This window comes from Metarhizium acridum (assembly GCF_019434415.1).
Source record: "Metarhizium acridum strain ARSEF 324 chromosome Unknown scaffold_574, whole genome shotgun sequence".
Taxonomy (NCBI): domain Eukaryota; kingdom Fungi; phylum Ascomycota; class Sordariomycetes; order Hypocreales; family Clavicipitaceae; genus Metarhizium; species Metarhizium acridum.
In genome coordinates, this window is record NW_027094044.1 from 184486 (window position 1) to 207095 (window position 22610).

Here is a 22610-nt window from a genome sequence, read left to right on the forward strand (position 1 = left end):
CATGATACGGAGTACCCTCGGCTCAGTCGATCAAGCTATTGTACAATAATGAGGCCTATATCATAAACGCTTCCCATTTGATGGTCCAATGCCAGGCCTGTGACGGCGCAGAGCACCCTGCCAAACTTGACCGTTGGCCCCATTCATCTCTCTTTTTCTCAACAGGCGATGGCCATCGTGACCCCGGCAAGGCCCATCATCAGCCGTGGTTAGCTTGACAAGGTGGTCAACCATGGTGTCAATCAACCGAAAGGAACGAAATTAGTCCACCACCAACGTGCCATCTGGGCTTGCTATTTGCAGAGATGCCGTCATGTCTCTCCGCTGGCAAGGTGGCGCGCACCCGAGCAGGGCGCAGGGCACGTTTTTGTCGCACCCACAGGGCTATACCGGCCAAATTTATGTCGATGCCTTGTCCTCTCCCTGGAGGTTGGTATGTGGCCATGTTGGTGGTTACACTCATTTTACAATTTTTTTTTCCCTTTTTTTTCTTGCTTTGGTTCTTTCTCGCACTATTACCGCCAGGCGGACATGTCTTTCAAAGTACAAAACAAAAATGAGGCGAGGGAGCAACCTGCCACGAACCAGTCTTCGCTCACAAAAAAACTCCTTGTCCCACAGGCGGCTTAGTAGTGCCGAATCTTGAGTCGGTGCCCACGGGAAAGATGCAAAGATGGACAGTTGTCTTCTTGGCTGACCACCAATCTCATTCCAATATCGCCGTGGTATCCCCAGTCCGCCGCCTCGGTGAAACACTAAATTTCCACTTCTTCATGCCGGGAATCTGCTTACCCGATTCCACTTGAAATGTCACCATTGTAGTAGTAGCGATAGCCGGTGGAAGCCCTAAGAACTTTAAAAATATCTTGGCATAGGCTAGACGCCGCTTGTGACGCCGCCGCATTACCACATGGCAGTCTCCTTCAAGCCGCTCGGCATTGACCTCGATGCCGCATGCAGCGTTTCGATCTGACTCGGACAAACCCGTATAGTGCTGTTGATGCAAGTAAAACTATGGAGCTCTCTGGTTCTCTAGACCCGCCGCTGTTCGGGTGCTTTAAGCCTCCGTTCCATTTCCAAATTTAGACGAGCTCGTTTGAAATGGAAGTAAATGGGGCCGTTTTTGTCTTGGCAATATGGGCGGCCTCAAACTGCGGGGAGAACGGCAGTCGCCGTTTCGGAAAATCGTCCGATTTTATGCTTAATTGCCACCAGCATATCATTAAAATAAATGTGCCTACTGGCTAATGGAATTACCTCTTGTCTTGGCTCCCCCGTTTTTAGACATATTTCATGTGGACAAAGTACTAGTTGGCGACGGTTGCTTTGCGGGTCCAGGTTCAGGGTAGCACTGAACCAACAGGGGTGGTCTGCAGGCATAGTGACGATGCTGATTTTCAAGTCGAATCCTGCAGAAAAAGAACTCGCAGCCCTCTACATGGCGAGAGACGACATGACTAACTCCCACACTCCGAGAAGCGTTCTGTTGGCCACGTGTGTCGTTGTGTACTTGACTAATTGGCACAGAGTACTCCGTAGCACAAGGCCGAATTCTGCAGGTACAATAAAATGAATGAATCATCAACTCACACTAGTGGGTCACTTTTAGGGTCACTTTTGCCAGGCATCAACAGAATAAAATCGCCGGCGTCGACAACCTGATGGCGCTGCTCCAACCTCAACACCCATCCATGAGGCCGGCAGTAGGAAGATTACAACGCCTAGGCCAACAACTGCAGCGTAAAATGGCTGGCGGAAACACGGTGCCGGCGGCTCCCTGGCGAGATGCCTTCCTGTCTCACATTGAACAGGTGCAACAGCCAACCTTCACACTGAGCTCTCTCCATCCAGCATCGCCGCCATCACCATCCTGGGCACCCCAGTTCGTTCCTAGAGCACGTACAGTCGTATATAGAGGCATGTGGGCCTCGCTGACCCCAAATCTCAAGAACCCAGCTCAACTCAATCCTGCCTCGTACGAGACCGATCTCCCAACCATCACCACAGACGCTCGCATGGAAAAGGTTTCTGAAATATTATCGACATCAACAAATGGCGGCGACTCATCCGGCATTGGCGGTGCCGTTGAAGCCGTATTCTGGTTTCCAGACTCCATGACTCAATGGCGCCTCAGAGGCTACACTTGCCTGGTTGGCCCTGATATCGACTCGCTCGAAGCGTCGTCTACGAGGGAAGCTCTTAGGCCGTATATGCGGAAAGTCGGAGATGCTGAGTGGAGTTGGAGCCGCGAACTAACTGCTCAGTTTGGAAACCTGAGCCCCTTCATGAGAGGCACGTTCCGAAACCCGCCTCCTGGCACCCCCATCACGCAGGAGCCTGGGGAGGGGCTCGGCCTGGGACAAGTTGTTGAGGATCTGGAGGATGACATTGCAAGGAAGAACTTTAGAGTGGTGGTGATTGTTCCTGAAGAGGTGGACAGGGTTGATCTGTCGAATCCGGAGAGGGGCCAGCGATGGAATTACAGACTGGAACGTGGTGGGCAGGGGGCAGAGTGGAAGGAAACCGAGCTTTGGCCGTGATGGCTGTCGCTCATGGATTGTAACGTTTGTGAAATTTCAAATTACATTGCTTCTGAAGTAGACATTCATAGACATGGACTTTCTCTCCTGGCCACTTGCTGCCCTCAAACATCATTTTGAATTCAAAAACAGCAGAGGCCTGCCTCCATCTTCGAGTGCTGTCGCACAGCACAACAGCTTACCAGCTGTATTGGTATCAGCCCATGTACTCCGCAACGCGCACGGAATTTAGATGATGCGCACAGCGATGCGTGGAGCCGAGCGCCCCTTTAACCAGGGGGCGCACACAATTCTCTCTTTTGTACGGAGTAGCTTATAATCGAGGCTTTGTATCATTGGGCTTTGTATCGATAATACAGAGATTCGTATCATCTAATGCTAAGGTGCCCTCCTTACGTTACGCCTCATGTGCATGTCCATTTCGAGTGTGCTCTAGAATACCGCATCTTGCAGTTTTACGGCGCGACATGTCGGTACATTATTCCACCGAACAGTTTGCTCCCAACTGCGTACCGCACGTTATATCCCCCCCCCCCCCTCCGAAAAAAAAAAAAAATCCAAAAAAATCCCAACTTCATCCTCTCAAGCCCATCTTACAAGAGCAGCGATAATAGAGCAGCCATCCATCCACCTTGTAATGGAGCGGCATTCCCCCCATAATAACCTCCCGGCCCACAGTCAAGCAATATCACCGCCAACCCTTGCATGCCGGATCCCTCTCGCCTGTCAATTATACATTTACGTCACTCATATGAAGGCTTGGGAGGGATCACAGTCCACTTCCCACTGCCCAGGTACCCGCTACCCACCCACATGATACGTCATGTCGCGGTGAAGTCCGCGCTTCGACCCCACAGATGAACCGCCATCTACGAAGCCTGATACCATTAAAAAACACGTTATTAACAGCTAGCAAAATACCTGAAACCGGTGGCAAAGGAGCCGAAAAAAGGACCGGCCGTTATTGTCAGATCACCCGCGTGGGTCTCACTTGTCATCTCACACATGCGGTGAGACTGATGCAAGATAAGATTTGAATCCTTCGAGCCAATATACATCGCCAAGACTTTTCTTTTGGGGGAATATGTAGCACCGAGTGTGACGGACTTGATGGCGACAAAAACACGCAGTATCATGTACGAAGCTGATAAGTCTGATAAGTCGGTAGTATCAACAACCAGGGAGGGCATCCGGCGATTGGCTATTCTTGTGTAGGTTTGCGAAGGAGGAATCGGGCAACTAATCTAAGGGAAGGGCGTATCACGCCGCGGTGGATGCTACGGTTGATTGACGACTTCTTGTCATGTGAGATCCATGTGAGAAGAGATGCGTTCCCGTTAGAAAGAGCCTTCCATCTAAGTCACTTAACACTGCCGTCTTTGCACGGGATTCTTCTTCCAAAAGCCAGCGATGGAATAATTGTGAAAAGTGCCATCCACCACCACCACCAACAACAACAGGGAAACAAAAGAAAAACAGAAAAGAGAGTCGTGAAACTTGGTGATTCGACAGGAGTGTTGAGTGGCAAGGCAAATAATTTTCCATGGCTCGTTACGTCCCAACCATCCGTTTTTAGGACGCAAAGCAGCTGGCGCCTTGGACAATATTTTAATACTATTCGCACAGGTTTTAGCGTCTTCCAAGTGCCGGTAGAATTGTTCGAGAACGGTTAAAGTCCAACTTCAAGTCTGCTCGGGGCTAGCTGGTTTGGCTGGATTTGCCATGATGGCAACGCTTTGAGCTTTTGTCGGGGCTTCCCTCTCCCGATGGTGCATTACGATCGGCGGATGCGGTTGTTAGACAGGCCAATGAAACTCTACTTTGCAGAATAGACGTTTCATCAGCCACGCCGCCGGTAGTTACAGCAGAAGGGTTCTTGACAGATAAATCCGAAGCGCTCTGGACAGCATGGAAAGGCGACCAATTGGACCCTGGGGCAATTTCCGTCGGGCAAGCGCCGGCTTTATGAGATTTGCAGGAGACGGTGATGGCGAATGCATGTATGTCTGACAAGCCCGTTACGGGCGACACAGGCTGACGGGCAAGACGATGGAAGATTAGGCCGCGGAGATCGCTCTCAGTCCCCGGTAGCACAGCTACAGTTTGACAGGCACGCCATGTGCTTTGAGGCTGAGATATTGCCATATTCCAGGTGATCTATCACAAGGCGCTGACCGAGAAGCGCGAACACTCTGCTTCGGGAATGAATGGCTTTTCTGACCGCGACTTTGAGAATCAATGGCTTGCCTACCCAGGGTGGCAGGCAATTTGCCTCTCGGGCTGAGATCGGCCGACTTGGCTTCGGTCAGCAGCGCAAGTCGTAAATGCCGGTCAAAGCGTGGTAGTACTACCGGCTACAGAACCCAAGCATGACTAGAGAGAGTGTTGCTTCTAGTCGTCGGCTTGCTTTTTGGTGTTGTTGGTAACGGTGGCGAAGTTGACTCGTTGAATGTCGGGCTTCGTGCTGTCGGATCTGTGTTACTGCCCGCACTTTGTGACAAGACTAGTGACGGCAACATGTAGACCTAGTGTCTGAAGATCTCCACTGGATGAGACGTCCGCGAAGCGCATCGGAGCTTTAGGACTTTGACCATGTAAGGCGTAACGGTTGTCTGTGTATAAAGGATTCCTCGGTAGTTCCGCAAGTCTTGGTGCCGGTGGCTGCTGCTTGTTTCGGTAGCCGTTTCTGTCAAACGGCAACGCGCTGTTGATGCTAATTCGGAGATGCTACCTGCTTGACTGACATTATTTGCGGTTGTACAATACTACAGTGGTAGGTTTCCGATGTTGCCCACATCAAATTGCATCCAGCCACTGCAACTCTACCTGTTAGCCCCTGGCCATAGCCTTTCCTGTGGAGGAGTCGATAGAGCATATGTATGTGCGCTGAGGGTCCCAATTAAAGGTACCATGTACGGAGTACGGAGTAATTAGCTAATAATGTAAGCGCACAAATATGAGGCCACCGGAGTATGGTATTGTGTGCTCGTGGGAGCGCCATGAGAATTGAGCAGCTGTTGTGCCCCTCGCGTATCTAGCTGGTTGCGAAATACACATGCATTCTTCACTGTACGCAAAGATGCTGCGTAGCTGTTGTCTGACTCATCAACTTATCTCATCATTGCTAAGCTTCTTAGATCAGCGCAGAGGGGGCCATCACAGAGTGCAATGTGTACAAACGCTAGACTCCTGGGCTTCCCTCTCCAGAGTCATTCGGAGACCACTGCAACAAAGTCATGCATCCTGAACACCATGCTACGGGGTTTCGCTCCGGGAATTCGGTGGCAGCTCCAAAAAACAACGACCAGTGAGTGAGACAATAAGTGGATTCGATTGTCCTTTTGGATTTGGTATCGGTGGACCATGTTTTTGTCATTTGCGCCCACTCAACCCTAAGCTGGGGAGCTTCAACGAACCAAGGCCTAAGGGTAATTAATTATTCCGTATGCGGGCTGGGCTTAGACTTCAACGGCCGACACATTTTCTCTTCCACGGAGAAGATTGTGAGACTGACGACCGCGGTTGGGCGAAATGGCCGCATTTTCTCGCACCCATCCGCTCTGGAGGCCAAGTATTTCGATATTCGACCATAGGACCTGTTGTGTAAGAGTTATTCAGGGCTCCATTTGCGAGAGGTTGAAACTACAGGTTGCGCTCAGAATGACACCTTTGTTGAACAGGGCCATGTCATGTATGGAACGGCCTTCCAACATAGGAGTAGCGAGACGGTGATGTGCTTCATGTTGTGAAGGTTGATGCTACACGGCTTCGTCTTAAGAGTGTAAAGGGAAGGCGTGACGTCTTCACGGATGTTAACATTTTCAATGACTATGCAGCCTGGGCTCAAATGACCAGGATGGAAGGAGCAGGTCATTACCAAGCACCCTAACTCCATCCAATCTTGAGCTAGGACGTTTCGGACTACAGCTTCTTCTCATTTGCTTCTCTTGATGAACAATGTCTGCAAACCCGCAACATACATGGGAACCCGTTTTCTCACACACGCTCTATGCGCATTACCATGCAACTCCTCCCACACAGTGTTGGTTGCAAATGACCCCTTGCGCGCCTGACTGCATTTCAACATGCTTTCCAAATTGTGTGGACAAGCCTTACCGCGCTACGGACGCAAGCGCTGCACAAGGGCCCGTTCTGTATCTGCGCAATACCGGCCATATTACATGTTGCTGCTGATGAAGAAAGTCGGCCGAGGCCCTCGAGCCTGGTCTTGAGGATCCTGGTGCCTTTATGCTAGGGCTAACTAACTTTCGATGCATATTGGCGTGCTATGGGGAGTATTTTCTTTACGTGTACGTACATCAATGTCTGGTTGAGAAACCCTCAATGCTATATCTGATTGAAATCTGCAGGCCCACCATACCTTACGGTTTTGCGAACAATCACGATTTCGGCTGTCTTCCTCAACTGTGACACACATCTGCGGTGAACAGGTCTTTCCATTCGGATACTGGACGTTCCGACGATCGGCTTTATTGCCATATTCGCTCACTAGAGCGCTTCACGCCAGAGATAAGAAACAAATTGACTTGTCCAACCACACGCGTCATTGTTGCTATTTATCTCGGCTCCAAAACCTGTTTTCTTCTATGCAAACTTTGATTGAGCAAATAGTTGCCGTTCTCAAAACGGAGAGAGCACTGTGGCTGAGCCGGAGAATTCGAGCCGTCTTTGCCCTACCAGCACGAAATTTTGGGCTTGACCACCTAGGCGTTTGTGGTGGGAAACAAGGCGTTCAAAAGGCCAACCACCGAAGGTTCTGAATCTGGGGGAGGCTAGCAAGTAAGGAGCCACCAACTACGCCAAACTTGGCGCTGCGGCCTAGAACTCCCCTCCGCTAATACCAAAGGGCCTGTCTGTTTCACGTCACCATACTGCCAGTATGACCCGTCACGGGAGGCTAGCCAGTCTTTCTTTTTCTTTAGGTGCAGGGCGTGAGCGGGTCAATGGCTTTTAATTGCCAGACAAACCCGCAAAAGAAACCTCAAAACCCGATCCTCACAGCCGGTCCTTCCGACAGGTTGGCCTGTGCATTACTTCACTTCGACTTGCTCTTGGTCGATGATGAAGCTTTCTGAGAAGCTCCAACTGAGCTGGTCAGAATCTGGACCTGTATTCGACACGTTAACGTGTCCACCATTTACTCGAACCACAAAAACCTTATTTTGGCGTGGCATCGGTCAAACACATATGTTGATCATATAGCGGTACATCATCCCTCCTCTGCAGCGTGCCGCTACCCGAGCAGGCTGGTGGCATGGCATTGGCCGCCGCATTGCCCAAGTATCTTCGGCGTTCAACTCCGTCACTTGACATTTTCGACTTTTGTATAGGCGCGTTAGGCCCCAGACGCCTAACGCCGCCTCGACAACGATTTCTCCTACCACGACCCCGTCCGAGGAAACGGACACTCGAAGGATGGCCATGGATGCTCTTAGAAATCTGGCCAACAATATCCCAGATTGGCAACGACGGCTGGATGACCTGAGCGGCCAAATTGAACGTCGTCAGGCGGAGCTTGCCGCTATTGCTAGAACCAATGCCACTTCCACCGACTCACCCCGATCTCTCCGCAACAAGGGCTCTTCAGAATCCCTAAAGCCAAAAGATGATGGCCCAATGCATCCCGACCTCGACCTGGCTGTGGCACCGGGACAAAGCCAGCGTAAACGAATCGCTCCTCGCTCACCGTCAACACCATATGGAGAGGCCAAGGCCACGCCAGCATCACCGCCAAGCCCTGACAGCGAGAGCCGTGCGGCGCTACATAGACAAGCTCGCGAAGCTGTGAATGCCCATGCCCGAGCTTTGGCACAAACCAAAAAGAAGCAAAAGTCTTCGTCGGTCCTATCTGCGGATGGTGTCCCGCCTACATATCGAACTCGCAGCATGATTATAGTGTATTATGATAGCTATGTCCAAGGGTTTTTTGACGAGTTAGTGAGGTTCATTTCCTCAAGCCGGAATTTGATTGCGCAAGGCAAAAATGGCAGCCAAGGTTGCGCAGATTAAGCGTATGGCTGAATTGGAAATTGCAAACGACGCAAAGCGTACCAGTGACGAAAGGTTCGCAGTCGATGCAATCCCGTCGCTGAAGTATATGAGCACTCGAAAAATTGGCACTACGTCCCAAGAACTCACGTCTGGGGAGCCAAGCCGTCCAGCAGGTCCTGAACAGCCGGCCGATGTATATGACTCTCTGGACAAGAGCCTGGAGTTTGTGCAAAGCACGTGCGAACATGGAGCCCACCAGTTCCTCAGGGATGCCGACTGCTATGACGAAATTGGGAAGATTCAATCACGCCTGGTAGAGGTCTTGATAGCAGCAAAACAGGAGATTGACCGTGTTCAACGAGAGGACCCCGAGCTTGCCCAAGAAACGGGCGAAATGGGTAAGGTACGCCTCCACCGGCCGATTAGCGTGAGGCGCGATATGACAGCTGAGTGCAAGGATGAAGTGAGTCATGACGACGGGTATCTGACTTGGGAGATATCTCCCCTGAAAGATGCCACGTTACAAACAGATATGGCACTTGAGGTGGACACTAATCTAGAAGAGGAGGAAATGGACAACCTTCCCGTCCTGCAGTATCGATCGACCAGATTGATGCGAAGCCGTCCGGTCTGAACAAGAAAGAAATGCACGGAGAGATAAATAGTCTATTGCTTGTCAATGACTTAAATTTGATCGGGAACAGCTCCCCGTCGCCGTGGTATCGAGTTTTGTGGTTGTCGACTCACGCCTGGCAATTTAACAACATGACACTGAGGATGGACGCCAGTCGACGTCATTCGACCTCCATCAACGAATAATATGACCCTTAGCATATCTGGAGTAGCATACTTGTTCTGGCATATGACTTAAATTTGATGAGTGGGAACGACTCGGATATGGAAGTGGCGTGAGTTAGTTTGTTGTTGTTGTGGTTGTTGCCGAGAGGCTTTGTTTTGGCATTTGCATGTGTAGCAGATACCCGAGAAAATGGAACATGGCATCTTTGAAGGTTGCAGAAACATGGTAGCGTGAACAAGTGACCTAAGAGAGACGGCTTGGTTTAGATGCTGCAGTGCGGACACGGGACTTTAATGCGGACGATGGGCCCCACATAATGGCGACTGACCTCTCACGACTCTTGCCCACCACGTGCAAGGAAGGCGGACATTTGGATTCCTGCCATGATTTAATGACATACCCACACCAGTGACCTTCTGTTCCTTTGCTGTGTCTGTACGCTGGCAACTTCTTCTTCTCGCCGGCGCCGGCGCATCTATTAAGCCACATGATATTACTGAAATTCGGAGCCTGCTAGCTTTCTGCCGAGTAGCCGTAGACGCCCAGCGATTAAAAGCATGCGCTGCGCTCGCCGTGCAAGATGAGGACGAGTTCTCCCGCATTGCGACGATAGCTTAGCCCACACGACTGTGCCAAGGGCACGATACCAATAGCGACGGGATAGGCAGCCAGGATGGGCCAAGGGTTCTCGCTGGCGACTCCGTCGGCTGGCTCTGCTGGTATAGATATTGCGCAGTTGCAAGATGTGCAATACGAGCGCAGCATCGGTAACGCAAGGTTTATGAAGAGCATCCGCGGACGGCACGAGCATGGCGTCGTCTTGGTCAAGGTCTTGGTAAAGCCCTATGCTGGAGTCAATCTCGATCAATACAAGCAGAGGATAATTGGTGAGCATTTCCCTTTTGCTTAACGTGGCCAATGCCAACGTCGGTGTTAACAGATCGCGACAGAGGAGCGCAAGGCTTTGGCCCAAGTCCCCAACGCCCTCGGGTTCCAGCGTATCGTCGAAACCGACACGAACGGATATTTGGTGCGACAGTTTCAATATAGCTCACTTTATGATCGGTTAAGCACACGTCCATTTTTGGAAGACATTGAAAAGAAGTGGTTGGCATTCCAGCTGCTCTGTGGGCTGCGAGACTGCCATGCCCACGACGTTTATCACGGCGATATCAAAGCACAGAACGTCTTGGTAACGTCTTGGAACTGGCTATACCTGACCGACTTCTCTTCTGCGTACAAACCTGTGCTATTACCCGACGACAATCCGGGCGACTTCTCCTACTTTTTTGATACCTCTGGCCGGCGAACATGTTATATTGCTCCCGAGCGATTCTACGCTACAGGAGACAGCCCTCCACCCAAGGCTAAGATGACATGGGCCATGGATATTTTCAGTGCTGGTTGCGTAATTGCCCAAATGTTTCTCGAGTCGGAAATATTCAGCCTTGCCCAATTGTACAAGTATCGACGTGGTGAGTATGATCCCGTCATCACCCATTTGAGCGTCATCTCGGACAAGGATGTTCGGGACATGATTGCGCACATGATTCAGATCGACCCAGAGAAGCGCTACTCTGCAGAGCAGTATCTCGAATTTTGGAAGGGAAAGGTGTTCCCAAGCTATTTTTACAACTTTTTGCACCAGTATATGGAGCTTGTCACCGACCCATCATCCGGCAATAGTCCTATGTCTGGGAGTCAGAGGAACATGGGCGAGTCAGACGACAGGATTGATCGCGTCTTCTACGATTTCGACAAGATTTCCTACTTTTTGGGGTACCAACTTGACAAGAGGGCACCCAGGGCCACTTCGTGTAGATCTCGACTGAGCCTGAGCCATTTCCCAGTCCGATTAAGCATCCCGAATCACGAGCATACAGTATCAGCCGACCTAGAGCCTCCAGAAGATGATGGGACTTTAATATTCTTGACACTTATTGTATCTTCAATGAGAACCACGGCGCGAGCATCTTCTCGAGTTCGAGCTTGCGACATTCTTCTGGCATTTTCTGAACGACTGACTGACGAAGCAAAACTTGATAGAGTTTTGCCCTATATCATGACCCTACTTAAGAAGGAGGAAACAGATTCTGTCATTGTGGCGGCCATTCGAACAATCACCCAGCTGCTCCAGCTTGTGCGTATGCCGACACCCATCAACTCCCACGTACTAGTCGAGTATGTACTTCCTCGTCTGGAGATTGCATTGGGGTTACGGTCGCGTGTCGCTAGCTCTCTGGTGAGAGCTACTTATGCTTCCTGCATAGGAAGTCTGGCCTCTACAGCCCAACGTTTCCTCGAAATCGCGTCTAGCTTACCGGGCAGACGGGTCCATACCCATCACTGACCCCGAAGTAGAGCCAGGCGCAGAGGCAGAAGCTAATTTCGAAAGCGTGTTTGACAATGCTGGACGAGAGCTTTTTGAAATTTTGGAGAGCCACACCAAGCAGCTCGTAGAAGACCCCGATGTCCATGTTCGAAGAGCTTTTTTGGCATCTGTGCCTGAGCTATGCATGTTCTTCCAAGAACACTCCAACGATATATTACTCACCCACCTGAACACTTATCTCAACGACCATGACTGGACGCTCAAATGCTCATTTTTCGATACTATTGTCGGAATTGCTGCTTTCATTGGTAGTACAAGCCTGGAAGAGTTCATGCTACCCCTTATGGTGCAGGCTTTGGCTGACACTGAAGAGTACGTGGTCCAGGCGGCCCTACATTCACTTGCACAGCTTGCTGGCCTTGGCCTTTTGTCAAGGCCAAAAACTTGGGAACTTGTAGACCTTGTTGGACGGTTTACTATGCACCCTAACATTTGGATTCGAGAAGCCGCTGCCGAGTTTTTATCACAGTCTGCCAAATTTCTCAACGTGGCAGATGTGCGATGCATCCTCCTGCCACTTATCGTGCCCTATATGAAGATCGACACGATGGCTGATCTTGGTGAATTGAGCATATTAGATTCGCTCAAAAAACCCCTGACGAGGGCTGTGTTTGAACAAGCTATCACGTGGGCGACACAGTCTGAACGGGGCGTTTTCTGGAAACCGCTGCAAAAGATGCAATCGCGGGCGTTTGGGTCGTCAAGTGCTAGATTTTCCAGGGACCTGAGCGCGAATTCCATGGCCAAGATTGTTCGTAACGACGAAGATGAGCAGTGGCTATCCAGGTTGAGGAATTTGGGCCTCAAGCCAGATGATGAATCGAAATTATTGGCACTACGAGAATTCATCTGGCGGCTGAGCAGAAGTAAACTACGTGATTCTGCAGGAGAACCGAGCCTATATACGGGACTTGTATCCCTCAAGGAGTTAGGCATTACTCCTCAAACCGTCTTTTTCAACGACGCGCCTCTTCGCGATTCGAGCATTACCCCCGACCTTGACACGCCCGCTGGGCCATATACTATTGCCGACGCACTGTTGGACGCGTCGATGACGATTGATGATACCCTGAGTAAGAGGAGAAAGGCTGTGCTGCATACCCATGTGAACCGTGTGCAGAGCGTGGGTGCTCGTCCATCGCCAAAGAGGCGTTTTTTGTCACCGGGGGGAAGTACTCGAACTAGTTCACAACATTCTCGCCGGGAGTCGTCTGACGGCAGACCAGGTGGTGCTAGGGATGACGATGTCTTCATTAGGGATGGGCCGTACGCATCAAGGAGAACAATGCGTCACCAGTCCAGTGCATTGAGCCTCCTGGATAGAAGGGATGGCAACAAGTCTGCCGCAGAAACTAGCACAAGCGATGCTAATGCCTTTGGCGAGGTAGAGGGACCTTTTGCCCAGGGGAGTGCATCAACATCTCCTACACCAACTCGACAGCACGAAGGTGGCAAACTAGCTCCAAGACAAGCCAGACATACCTACGAAGGGACAGATCCCAATATTCAACGAATGCTGGACCAGATGTACATCGACAACTTTCCCCGAGATGTCTTGGAGTTTGGGCCCATGGTCCAGCCCATTGCGAGAAGCAAGGCAAGGGCTGTCCGTATACAGCCCGGAGATGATTACTGGAAACCAGAGGGTCATCTGGTTGCCACGTTTGGGGAGCACAAGGGTCCAATCAATAGAATTGTTGCATCTCCCGACCACGTCTTCTTCATTACTGGAGGCAACGACGGCTGTGTTCGAGTGTGGGATGCAGCAAGACTGGAGAGGAATATTACACACCGATCTAGACAAACACACAAACACGCCGATGGCGCTCATGTGCTAGCAATGTGTTTTGTAGAAAACTCACATTGCTTCGTTAGCTGTGCCAGCGACGGCAGCGTGCATGTCGTCAAGGTTGACACAATATCTGCAAGTGGCGTTATTCGATATGGCAAACTGCGAGTTGTACGAGAATACCAACTACCCGAGGGAGAATTTGCCGTCTGGTGTGAACACTTCAGACACGAATCGAACTCTGTCTTGGTTCTCGCCACAAACCGGTCCCGGATTCTCGGAATTGATTTGCGGACCATGTCGGTCTTGTATGTTCTAGAGAATCCAGTCCATCATGGGGCACCTACTTGCTTCTGCGTGGATCGAAAACGCAATTGGCTTTGTTTGGGTACGTCACATGGTGTTGTCGACCTTTGGGACTTGCGTTTCAAGATGAGGCTTCGTGGCTGGGGCGTACCGGGCAAAGGATCGATATATAGAATCTGCATCCACCCTACCAAGGGCCGCGGCAAATGGGTATGCATCTCTGGGGGCACATCACAAGGAGAGATAACTGTATGGGATCTAGAAAAGACGCTCTGCAGAGAGATATACCGAACAAGCGGAAACAGGGATGGCCCCAAGGGCTACAGCGCTTGGGACGTTGACGAAGACAAGCCGGAAGGAATGCTGGACCGGTTTGCAACGAACCTGGAGAATAGCGAAGCGGCGAGTGCCGATCGGGGCGTACGAGCCATGATAGCCGGCACAGGAGCCGCCGAGGACTCTCGGGATATCCGCCATGCATTCCTGCTCACGGGTGGATCAGACAAAAAGCTTCGATTCTGGGACATCTCTCGCATCGAAAATTCATGCATCTACAGCGGCCAACCATCCGATGAGCAACAACCCACGTTTATTGCAACACACCCAACGACTGCTGTCGCATTGAATATAGAAAAAGCACATAGACATGGGTCTTCGGGAAACACGACCGCTGCAGGAGAGAGGCCAAGGGGCAAGAGCTCGAGTAGGAGACCAGCGAGGTCGACGGTAATATCTATGCAGCAGCAGCAGCTTTTGCAGTCCCATCTGGATGCCATTTTGGATGTAATGTTGTTAGAGTATCCTTACACGATGAGCGTGAGTGTGGATCGGTCGGGCGTGGTGTTTGTATTCCAATAGAGGTTCATAGGATCGGTGGTAAAAGATAGTTGACAATGAGACCCAAAACCTATCTAAATCTGGTACTAGCGACAGTCCGGCAGAACGCTTCAATTGGTGCTGATGGTAACTACTAGGTAGTTATCACCGTAGAACTATGCATCCATCGACTCCTGCATCCATGGGGAGCCCAAAGCGGCAAGACATCATGTGGGGCACCCAAGCCTGCCTAAGAAACCAAAATTTCCCCTCCGCCTCGTCACAACCTCAGCCTTGCCAATGTTAAGAAGTACCCTTCATCCCTCGATAACGCGCCGTGAATCGCCCCTGGCTACCCGAATCTTCGTTGTCCTCCTGGGTATCAGCTTCCACTCGAGTGGTGCGCGGAACAGCGACACGCCCACGGGGTAAAATCAAGTTTTCGCGATGCGGCTCACCAGCGAGCTCATCCACGATTCCCTGTCCTATCTCAACCCGCTCAAGGAGCGCGAATTAGACCTTCGAGGTGCGTTTATGAAAAGAGCAGATGCTACATCTTTTTCTTCTTGCTATATAAAAAAAGAAAAATCTTGATCATGAAGAGCTAGTTGATGCCAATGTCGTTGGTCTACAGGACGTAGGATCCCTGCGATTGAGAACCTTGGTGTGGCGGGCGTAAGTATTTTTCATCTGTTGATTCTGTTGTGCATTGGCCGAGCTTTGCACCTCCTGGATGCAGAGGTCAATCAGTTGCTAACAGGAGCAACAGCCACATGATTCCATCGACTTTACAGACAATGATATACAAATCCTAGGCAACTTCCCCCTCTCACCGCGCATAACGACTCTTCTCTTGGCAAGGAATCGTATCGCCAGCATCCAGGCTAGTCTACCGAATGCCGTGCCGAACCTGAAAAATTTGGTGCTGGCATCGAATAATTTTGCAGAATTGGCGGATTTGGATACGCTCAAGGGGTTTGAGAGGCTGACTCATTTGGTCTTGGCGGACAACCCGGTGACGAAGAAGGAGGTATGTGTCACAGCCGTCTTCCCGGTTGGGATCACGTTGGAGATGACGATGCTGACCTTGTGTTTAGCACTACCGTTACTGGGTCCTTTGGAGATGTCCCACCGTCCGCTTTTTGGACTATTGCAAAGTAAAGGAAGCTGAGAGGGAGCGAGGACGAGAGTTGTTTGGGACCGAAGAAGAGCCCACGGCCTTGGCGTTGGAGGTGAGAGCTGGTAGTTGATTTGATATTCACGTTAACTCTGCTAACGAGATTCCGTATAGATTTTGGGCAAGAAGTCCAAGACGTTTGACATCGCAGCTAATGGCGCAGCACAATCCTCCAAACTGTCCAGAATAAAACTCACAGAAGACGAGAAGAAGCGGCTACAGGAAAAGATAAAAAAGGCTACGAGTTTGCAGGAAATCATTGCTTTGGAAAAGGAGTTGAACGAGGGGCGGTTGCCGGCTGGCATTCACGCCGATGGCATGGAGGAATAGGCGTTTCAGGTATATCGACAATTTGGTTCCTTAGAAAAATGGCGTCATTACCGGTTTCACTGTGGAGAAGAAACCCGTACCAGGCTGAAGTAGATTAATGGTTCTATCTGAACCTGCTATTCAGAGAAATACAACCCAATCCGAATACTCTGCATTCATTTCGAGACCCATGTTCCGCGAACAGCGTCTTGTCAGGAACGTTGGCACAGGAACCCATTGCTCCCCAACACCGGGTCCTTTAACCCGTCATGCGTACATCCCCGTCTCTCCCTGTAGCCTGTCTCATTTCCATCTCCAACTGCTCATTCGGATCGTCACCACTCTGTCTGTCATCATTCCTCAGAGGGACTGTAAAAGCACCCCCAGGCGGGCCACTGCCGTTCACAACCAGACCCCCTCCTCCCCCGTTGGTTGTGGCGGAAACTTGCGGGGAGGACTCTGGCCGTTCCTCGGGTATTTTGAGATCCCCCCTCAGACGGGCCTGCGTTGCCAACGCGGTGGCCTTGACCTTTTTATAGGAGGCTGTTTTGGGGACCACGTCTTCCAGAAATTCAAGGTTGTCGTGGGTTGACACGGCATTGGCTGTCTGGTGTCAGCCCTCGGGTAGGATTTGGGTACTGGTATGAAAACTTACCGACGTCCTTGTATTGGATGTTGCGGCGAGGCTTCCGCTCTAGTTTTGCCTGAGTGTTGGCTTCCTCTGCGAGGTGCTGGATGAACATTTCCTGGGTGACGCGTCAGTCGAGACGGGGAGGGCTAGACCGCATGGAATGAAGTACCGCTGCGAGAGTGATGACGAAGGCGGCGTTGTTGGAACACATGGCTATGTCTGAGTCCTGGTTGATGATTTTCTTGACGCGCGATACTGGGGTATGTTAGTTGAGCGATTGGTGACGAGGATGAGGACGGGGAATGGAGGACTTACATGGGAGTTGGGTTTGTCCCGTGGGCTCCTTGCGTGGAGGAATGGCATTGGTGTTGTACGGCATTGCCGATGAGAGGCGGTATGGTGTGTCTGCAGTGGAAAGATTAGTGCCATGTGCTGAGGAAAATGAAGACAATCTCGTGATGATGGGATAGATGAGATGCGGGCCGTACAGATATATTATTTTTTGGGGAGAAATGCCTTAGTTTGGCTGTTCGAGGAAATATTAGCCTAGTATGGGATGAAGATGGAAGATGGAAGGCATACGGACCAGAAGTAATCCCACTGTTGATGGGCTTGTAGTACGTTGCCGTGTTTCGGGGTAGGATTATGTATACATGTGCTGAATATTTCAACTTTTTTCAATACGGCCTCGTGAGGATGAATTGTACGTGACTTGAAAGTGGAAGCGCGATGCGGCGTGGATACCAGTTGAATGCATGCACTCAATACGGAGTTGAACGGAGTCTAACGCGACGGAGCATGAGGCTCTGCAGGGGGCCTGGTGTGGCTTGAAAGCAGGGATGTTGAGGACGCGCCACACTTGGCGACCGCCGGTGGCTGCTCGACCGGCTTTAGCACTGTCCCGGGCGAGAGTACGCCGTAACAGTGCGCTGGAGCTTTTGAACAGACCAGACATTCCCGAGACATCCATGTCGAAGCCGACCACCTACGACATCACCGCCAACCCTCGAACCCTCGAACCCTCGAACCCTCAAGCTCTTGATTGCTCCTCCCACTGCCAACAAACACCCATACCATAGATGGCCGCCATGGTTTACACCCCGGAATCATGAGCGTGCAGTCTTCATCCTACGGCCGGAACCTTGGCCCCGTGCGGCGCTCCTCTATCGGCTCTCGTCTCTCCTTTGCCGTGTCGACAGTTGAACAAGGCGTTGCCAGCATCCCGCCACCCGGACAGGCGCAGATCGAGGAGGAGATTGCGGAAATCAAGAGATATGAGGTATGCGACGCCATTGCAAGACAGCCAAGCACACCATTTTGCTGACCCGTGCTCAACAGGACTTTACAACAATAGGTACCCGACACCGTAGTTGCAGCTTGCAGTGCATGTCAGGACTGACTTTTTGTGTGTAGACTGGGTCCAAGATGCCTCCCGCGAACAGGCACGGCGAAAAACGAGACAGAAGCGAGCAGCGGGCTTGTACGACCGTGGACAGCAGGGCTGGCGATATCGCCTCTGGGCCTCATATGACGCTGCGCAGGGCTGGATCGTCGTCACTATTATTGGCGCAGCCATTGGCTTGAATGCAGCGTTTTTAAACATTGTGACCGAGTGGCTGTCTGATATCAAGTTGGGGTACTGCACAACGGCGTTTTATCTGAATGAGAAGTTCTGCTGCTGGGGGGAAGATAATGGTGAGTATGCGGGAATGCCTGCCGTACACCTTGTTTACTGACACCGGGCGGTAAGGATGTCCCAATTGGCATCGTTGGACGGGCTTTGGGCCGTTGAACTACTTTTTATATTTCATATTTGGGGTACGTATTGGCCAGTCTCTTGTTGCGCACGGCAACTGACATTGGCTAGACTTGCTTCGCATTCGCAGCCGCTATTCTCGTCAAATCCTTCGCGCCATATGCCGCCGGGTCTGGAATTTCCGAAATTAAATGTATCATTGCGGGCTTCGTCATGAAGGGGTTCCTCGGCCTTTGGACTCTGATCATCAAATCTGTAGCTCTTCCGCTGACCATTGCGTCTGGTCTGTCTGTCGGCAAAGAAGGGCCCAGCGTCCACTATGCCGTCTGTACCGGCAACGTCATTTCGCGATGCTTCGCTAAATACCGGCGCAATGCGTCCAAGACACGAGAGATTTTGAGTGCCTGTGCCGCAGCCGGAGTCGCAGTCGCATTTGGTAGCCCCATCGGAGGCGTTTTGTTCTCCCTGGAGGAAATGTCGAACCACTTCCCGCTCAAAACCATGTGGCGAAGCTATTTCTGTGCGCTGGTGGCCACGGCTGTCCTCTCAGCCATGAATCCCTTCCGTACAGGACAGCTCGTCATGTTCCAGGTCAAGTATGACCGGGACTGGCACTTTTTTGAAATCATCTTCTACATCATTATAGGCATCTTTGGTGGCCTCTATGGCGCGTTTGTCATCAAATGGAATCTGCGAGCTCAGGCCTTCCGCAAAAAGTACCTCGCCAAGTATGCGGTCCTCGAAGCTACCTTGTTGGCTGCTGGAACAGCCATTATTTGCTATCCCAATGCCTTCTTGCAAATCGACATGACGGAGAGCATGGAGATCTTGTTCCTCGAGTGTGAAGGCGCCGAGGATTATCACGGACTTTGCGAGCCGGATAAGCGGTTCTGGAATATTGCTTCCTTGACCATTGCTACTGTTTTGCGCATATTCCTCGTTATCATTTCGTATGGCTGCAAGCTGCCTGCGGGCATTTTCGTGCCATCAATGGCCATTGGAGCGTCGTTTGGACGTACTGTCGGCATTATCGTACAGGCTATCCACGAAGCAAACCCCAAGAGCATATTCTTCGCCGCCTGCAAACCTGACGAGCCCTGCATCACACCCGGAACATATGCGTTTCTGGGAGCTGGTGCCGCGCTTAGCGGCATCATGCACATCACAGTTTCGGTCGTTGTCATCATGTTTGAGCTGACGGGCGCGCTGACGTATATTTTACCAACCATGATTGTGGTCGGCGTCACCAAAGCCGTTAGCGACATGTTCGGCAAGGGCGGCATCGCCGACCGAATGATATGGTTCAACGGGTTCCCCTATCTAGACCACAAGGAGGAACACAACTTTGGCGTCCCCGTGTCACAGGTCATGAGGACATCAGTGGTGTCCGTGCCCGTCAATGGGATGACTCTGGCCGAGCTGGAAGCCCTTCTCTCCGAGGACGAATATCAAGGCTTTCCCATCGTGGAGGATAAGTCGTCCAAGATCCTAGTAGGGTATATTGGACGAACTGAGCTCCGCTACGCAGTCGACCGCATCCGCCGCGAAAGGCCAATCGACCCCAACGCCAAGTGTATTTTTGCGCCACCGCCCGCTTTGAATGCCGTCACGCCCGTCACGCCCAGCGTCACAATAAGCACAGATTCCACGTCTTCCACGTGCCTCGATTTCAGTCGCTATATCGACGCCACACCTGTCACTGCCCACCCCAGGCTTCCCCTCGAGACCGTCATGGAACTCTTCCGCAAGATTGGCCCGCGTGTTATTCTCATCGAATACCATGGTAAGCTGACGGGCCTGGTCACGGTGAAGGACTGTCTCAGGTATCAGTTCAAAGTGGAGGCTGCCGAGAACCCCAAAGACGACCATCGCATCAACGAAGGCCAGGAGCAGCTGTGGGATGTGCTCCGAAAAGCGGGCTATTGGGTATCAGGTCACATATCGACCATGTCGAGGGGCAGGATACGCCTGAGCAGTGATGAGGATCGGACTCGAGCCCGCGGCACCATTCTAAATGGGGACGAAGATGTAGGCGATGAAGGCGTCGAGTTGGAAAGTCGAAGATGAGAAAAATTGAGAATTGACAACATTGGCGTTGGGCGTCTCATATTATAAATGTGCCTTGATATCTGTCTATCTACCAATCTATATCTATCTACAATGATTGATGACCCGCTTGTACGAAACTTTGTACCCCATCTCAAGCCCAAGTCCTATCTAGACAAGTCCCCCAAATCAGCTACATCCTCGTCCTCATCGCCGTCCTCTTTCAAAAGCGGAATCGTCTCGTCGTTCCGCTCCTCACCCCCAACCTCGCCCGGCGCGTCCTCATCTCCGTCCTCGTCCTTCCTGCCGACAATCACATTCCCAGCGACCAGCAGCGACGCGCCCGCCCACCAAAGCGGGGGCAAGGCCTCTGCGAAAATGAACAGCCCCAGCAGCGCAGTAAGCATGAAGTTGGTAGAAGTGTTGATGATGCTGACCTGCGTGGTGGAGGTCCCCTTTGCGAGGGCCTTGGTGAAGAGCGTCCACATCTGTTCGCCGCAGTCAGCGTCCATCCCCCGGCGGTCGTCTATGAGAAGGAAAGGCGGGCAGAGCGGGTGGGGACTTACAATGCCGTTGAATGTGAGGTTCAGACCGAAGAAGATCTAATCTCGTCAGTTTCAGCACACGCTGTGCTGTTTTTTTTTTTGGGGGGGGAAGGTATCACGCACGGCGCGGACAGCAACTTCTACAATGTTCTCGTGCGAGGAGAGGGACAAGACGGCGGCCATGTTATGGGCCAGGGTTGATGTGAGTTCCGTAGTTGTTCTGCCCTGTTAGTGCGTTTTTTGGCGTGAGGAGATGTGTGGTTTGTACGTGGATGGACGTACAGCTTTGCAAAGACGCCGTTGAACGCCGCGCAGGCGCCGCTCGCGACGGCGTACATGATCCATTGCGTGCGGGTTGATGCGGGAGTCTGGGGGCCGGAGACCATGGTGGGTGCGGGTTGGGCTGCGGCGCTGGACATCCTGCCGCGACGCTGGCGGACCATGATCTTTGAATCCTGGAGGATGCGGGATGAGTGCTGGATATGGGCGGACTGCGTTGTAAGTTGGTGTTGATGGAGTGGCTTGGACACTTCGAGGCGCCAAGTCCGGAACCCATGGGATGGGCCGGGACGTCTGCATGTCGTGTGGAGAACTTGAGGTACCTCGGGGTCGGTGGGTTTGAACGGCCATCACGACTTTGAATCCGCTTCTTTGCGCAAACGGCAAGTCAAAACACTCTACAACTAGACGCGACTGTACGCGGCATGCAACAGTTAAAAAGAAATAAAAAAAAAAGACAATGAATTCATGTTCTACCGCGCCGAAAACTCCGAACCTCTGCCCACTCCTAAAACGCCGTCAAATGCAAGCCGCGAGCTGTATCTTGAATGGTGGTAGCATCATCCGTCACTCTAGTTGATAACCCACCCATTATACAATGAAGCCTCCGGGACAATTATTTCCAATCTACGCCCCCTCGCCAGGTTTCTTGGCGTTGCAACTCACAATCTTGACCTTGTCCGCTTGGACGGATTGGCTGCCGTTGTCCATCTTGAAGGTGACGTTCTTGATCAAGAAGGTCCACACCTCGTCGCAGAATCTATAGGTATCGAGGCTCCCCTACCGTCATCCTCCGCGTCAGCATCACTGCATATTTCGCGAATCAAGTCCCCGTCGCCGCGCGCTAGTACGGTTTGGAACCAACCTTGAATTGCAGCCTGCTCTTGACGTTCTTCTGCAGCGCTTCCGTGATGGCCTGGTCAAAGTTCCCGAGGATCTTCATCGCCAGCTGCGGGTTGATGCGCTCTTCGCTGATCAAGTCGTCGAGGGTATCTGTCAAGGCGAGCCCGATGCTGTCACCGCCCATGTTAGCCTACATTCGAGCGTCTCGAACCTCCCAGCCGTCTCCCTTCTGCCACCGGACTGTTGGAGATGCGGTACCTGCTTCGACGGTACAGCTCGTAGAACGACTGCGCTCCTGACGCCATGGTTGCGCTATCCTGGCCTTCTTTCGTTCTGTTCCTATGTTGGAGTTTTTGATGTTTTTCTCTTT

General features: G+C 51.7%; 10 protein-coding genes across 11 annotated transcripts; 6 read left to right on the plus strand and 4 right to left on the minus strand.

The window, feature by feature from the left end:
* Positions 1-1745: 1745 nt before the first annotated feature.
* Positions 1746-2540, plus strand: J3458_020495 (uncharacterized protein; the record flags this gene model as incomplete). The annotated part of the gene is made up of 1 exon (XM_007814900.2): positions 1746-2540. The coding sequence occupies one exon, from the start codon at positions 1746-1748 to the stop codon at positions 2538-2540; it is 795 nt and encodes a 264-aa protein (XP_007813091.2).
* A 1698-nt stretch (positions 2541-4238) lies between these two features.
* On the minus strand, positions 4239-4685 carry J3458_020496 (uncharacterized protein; the record flags this gene model as incomplete). Its single annotated transcript, XM_066122076.1, has 1 exon — positions 4239-4685. The coding sequence occupies one exon, from the start codon at positions 4683-4685 to the stop codon at positions 4239-4241; it is 447 nt and encodes a 148-aa protein (XP_065972701.1).
* Positions 4686-8544: 3859 nt separating this feature from the next.
* Positions 8545-9186, plus strand: J3458_020497 (uncharacterized protein; the record flags this gene model as incomplete). The annotated part of the gene is made up of 1 exon (XM_007814899.2): positions 8545-9186. One exon carries the CDS (start codon positions 8545-8547, stop codon positions 9184-9186), a length of 642 nt encoding a protein of 213 aa, XP_007813090.2.
* An 838-nt stretch (positions 9187-10024) lies between these two features.
* Positions 10025-11701, plus strand: VPS15_1 (Serine/threonine-protein kinase; the record flags this gene model as incomplete). The annotated part of the gene is made up of 2 exons (XM_007814898.2): positions 10025-10238; positions 10302-11701. 2 exons carry the CDS (start codon positions 10025-10027, stop codon positions 11699-11701), a joined length of 1614 nt encoding a protein of 537 aa, XP_007813089.2.
* Positions 11702-11867: 166 nt separating this feature from the next.
* On the plus strand, positions 11868-14696 carry VPS15_2 (Serine/threonine-protein kinase; the record flags this gene model as incomplete). The annotated part of the gene is made up of 1 exon (XM_066122077.1): positions 11868-14696. The coding sequence occupies one exon, from the start codon at positions 11868-11870 to the stop codon at positions 14694-14696; it is 2829 nt and encodes a 942-aa protein (XP_065972702.1).
* Positions 14697-14933: 237 nt separating this feature from the next.
* LEA1 (U2 snRNP complex subunit) lies at positions 14934-16297 on the plus strand. Its single transcript, XM_066122078.1, has 5 exons — positions 14934-15180; positions 15289-15329; positions 15424-15684; positions 15752-15886; positions 15946-16297. The coding sequence occupies exons 1-5, from the start codon at positions 15102-15104 to the stop codon at positions 16159-16161; spliced, it is 732 nt and encodes a 243-aa protein (XP_065972703.1). The 5' UTR covers positions 14934-15101; the 3' UTR covers positions 16162-16297.
* J3458_020501 (uncharacterized protein) lies at positions 16298-17502 on the minus strand. Its single transcript, XM_007814896.2, has 6 exons — positions 17358-17502; positions 17260-17297; positions 17087-17176; positions 16941-17026; positions 16796-16886; positions 16298-16743 (listed from the first exon to the last, which is right to left on the minus strand). The coding sequence occupies exons 3-6, from the start codon at positions 17148-17150 to the stop codon at positions 16400-16402; spliced, it is 585 nt and encodes a 194-aa protein (XP_007813087.1). The 5' UTR covers positions 17151-17176; positions 17260-17297; positions 17358-17502; the 3' UTR covers positions 16298-16399.
* A 239-nt stretch (positions 17503-17741) lies between these two features.
* GEF1 (glycerol ethanol, ferric requiring protein) lies at positions 17742-20642 on the plus strand. 2 transcript variants are annotated; one of them, XM_066122079.1, is made up of 5 exons: positions 17742-18050; positions 18110-18125; positions 18185-18466; positions 18522-18589; positions 18639-20642. In XM_066122079.1, exons 1-5 carry the CDS (start codon positions 17880-17882, stop codon positions 20592-20594), a joined length of 2493 nt encoding a protein of 830 aa, XP_065972704.1. In that variant the 5' UTR covers positions 17742-17879; the 3' UTR covers positions 20595-20642. The 2 variants fall into 2 exon arrangements, with proteins under 2 accessions (XP_065972704.1, XP_065972705.1); XM_066122080.1 differs by having other exon boundaries at positions 18110-18589.
* Positions 20643-20740: 98 nt separating this feature from the next.
* Positions 20741-21504, minus strand: J3458_020503 (uncharacterized protein; the record flags this gene model as incomplete). Its single annotated transcript, XM_066122081.1, has 4 exons — positions 20741-21061; positions 21140-21175; positions 21242-21338; positions 21401-21504. 4 exons carry the CDS (start codon positions 21502-21504, stop codon positions 20741-20743), a joined length of 558 nt encoding a protein of 185 aa, XP_065972706.1.
* A 520-nt stretch (positions 21505-22024) lies between these two features.
* Positions 22025-22545, minus strand: toa2 (Transcription initiation factor IIA subunit 2; the record flags this gene model as incomplete). Its single annotated transcript, XM_066122082.1, has 3 exons — positions 22025-22177; positions 22263-22410; positions 22499-22545. 3 exons carry the CDS (start codon positions 22543-22545, stop codon positions 22025-22027), a joined length of 348 nt encoding a protein of 115 aa, XP_065972707.1.
* Positions 22546-22610: the final 65 nt, after the last annotated feature.

Bases quoted from the DNA above. Each gene is read 5' to 3' on its own strand.
- J3458_020501 (XM_007814896.2), bottom strand. From the start codon at position 17,150: ATGCCGTACAACACCAATGCCATTCCTCCACGCAAGGAGCCCACGGGA. The intron at 17,027-17,086 runs GTAAGTCCTCCA...AACATACCCCAG, and splicing joins GGGACAAACCCAACTCCCAT to TATCGCGCGTCAAGAAAATC. The intron at 16,887-16,940 runs GTACTTCATTCC...CGCGTCACCCAG, and splicing joins TCGTCATCACTCTCGCAGCG to GAAATGTTCATCCAGCACCT.
- LEA1 (XM_066122078.1), top strand. From the start codon at position 15,102: ATGCGGCTCACCAGCGAGCTCATCCACGATTCCCTGTCCTATCTCAAC. The intron at 15,181-15,288 runs GTGCGTTTATGA...GTTGGTCTACAG, and splicing joins GCGCGAATTAGACCTTCGAG to GACGTAGGATCCCTGCGATT. The intron at 15,685-15,751 runs GTATGTGTCACA...CCTTGTGTTTAG, and splicing joins ACCCGGTGACGAAGAAGGAG to CACTACCGTTACTGGGTCCT.
- GEF1 (XM_066122079.1), top strand. From the start codon at position 17,880: ATGAGCGTGCAGTCTTCATCCTACGGCCGGAACCTTGGCCCCGTGCGG. The intron at 18,467-18,521 runs GTGAGTATGCGG...CCGGGCGGTAAG, and splicing joins CTGCTGGGGGGAAGATAATG to GATGTCCCAATTGGCATCGT. The intron at 18,590-18,638 runs GTACGTATTGGC...GACATTGGCTAG, and splicing joins TTTTATATTTCATATTTGGG to ACTTGCTTCGCATTCGCAGC.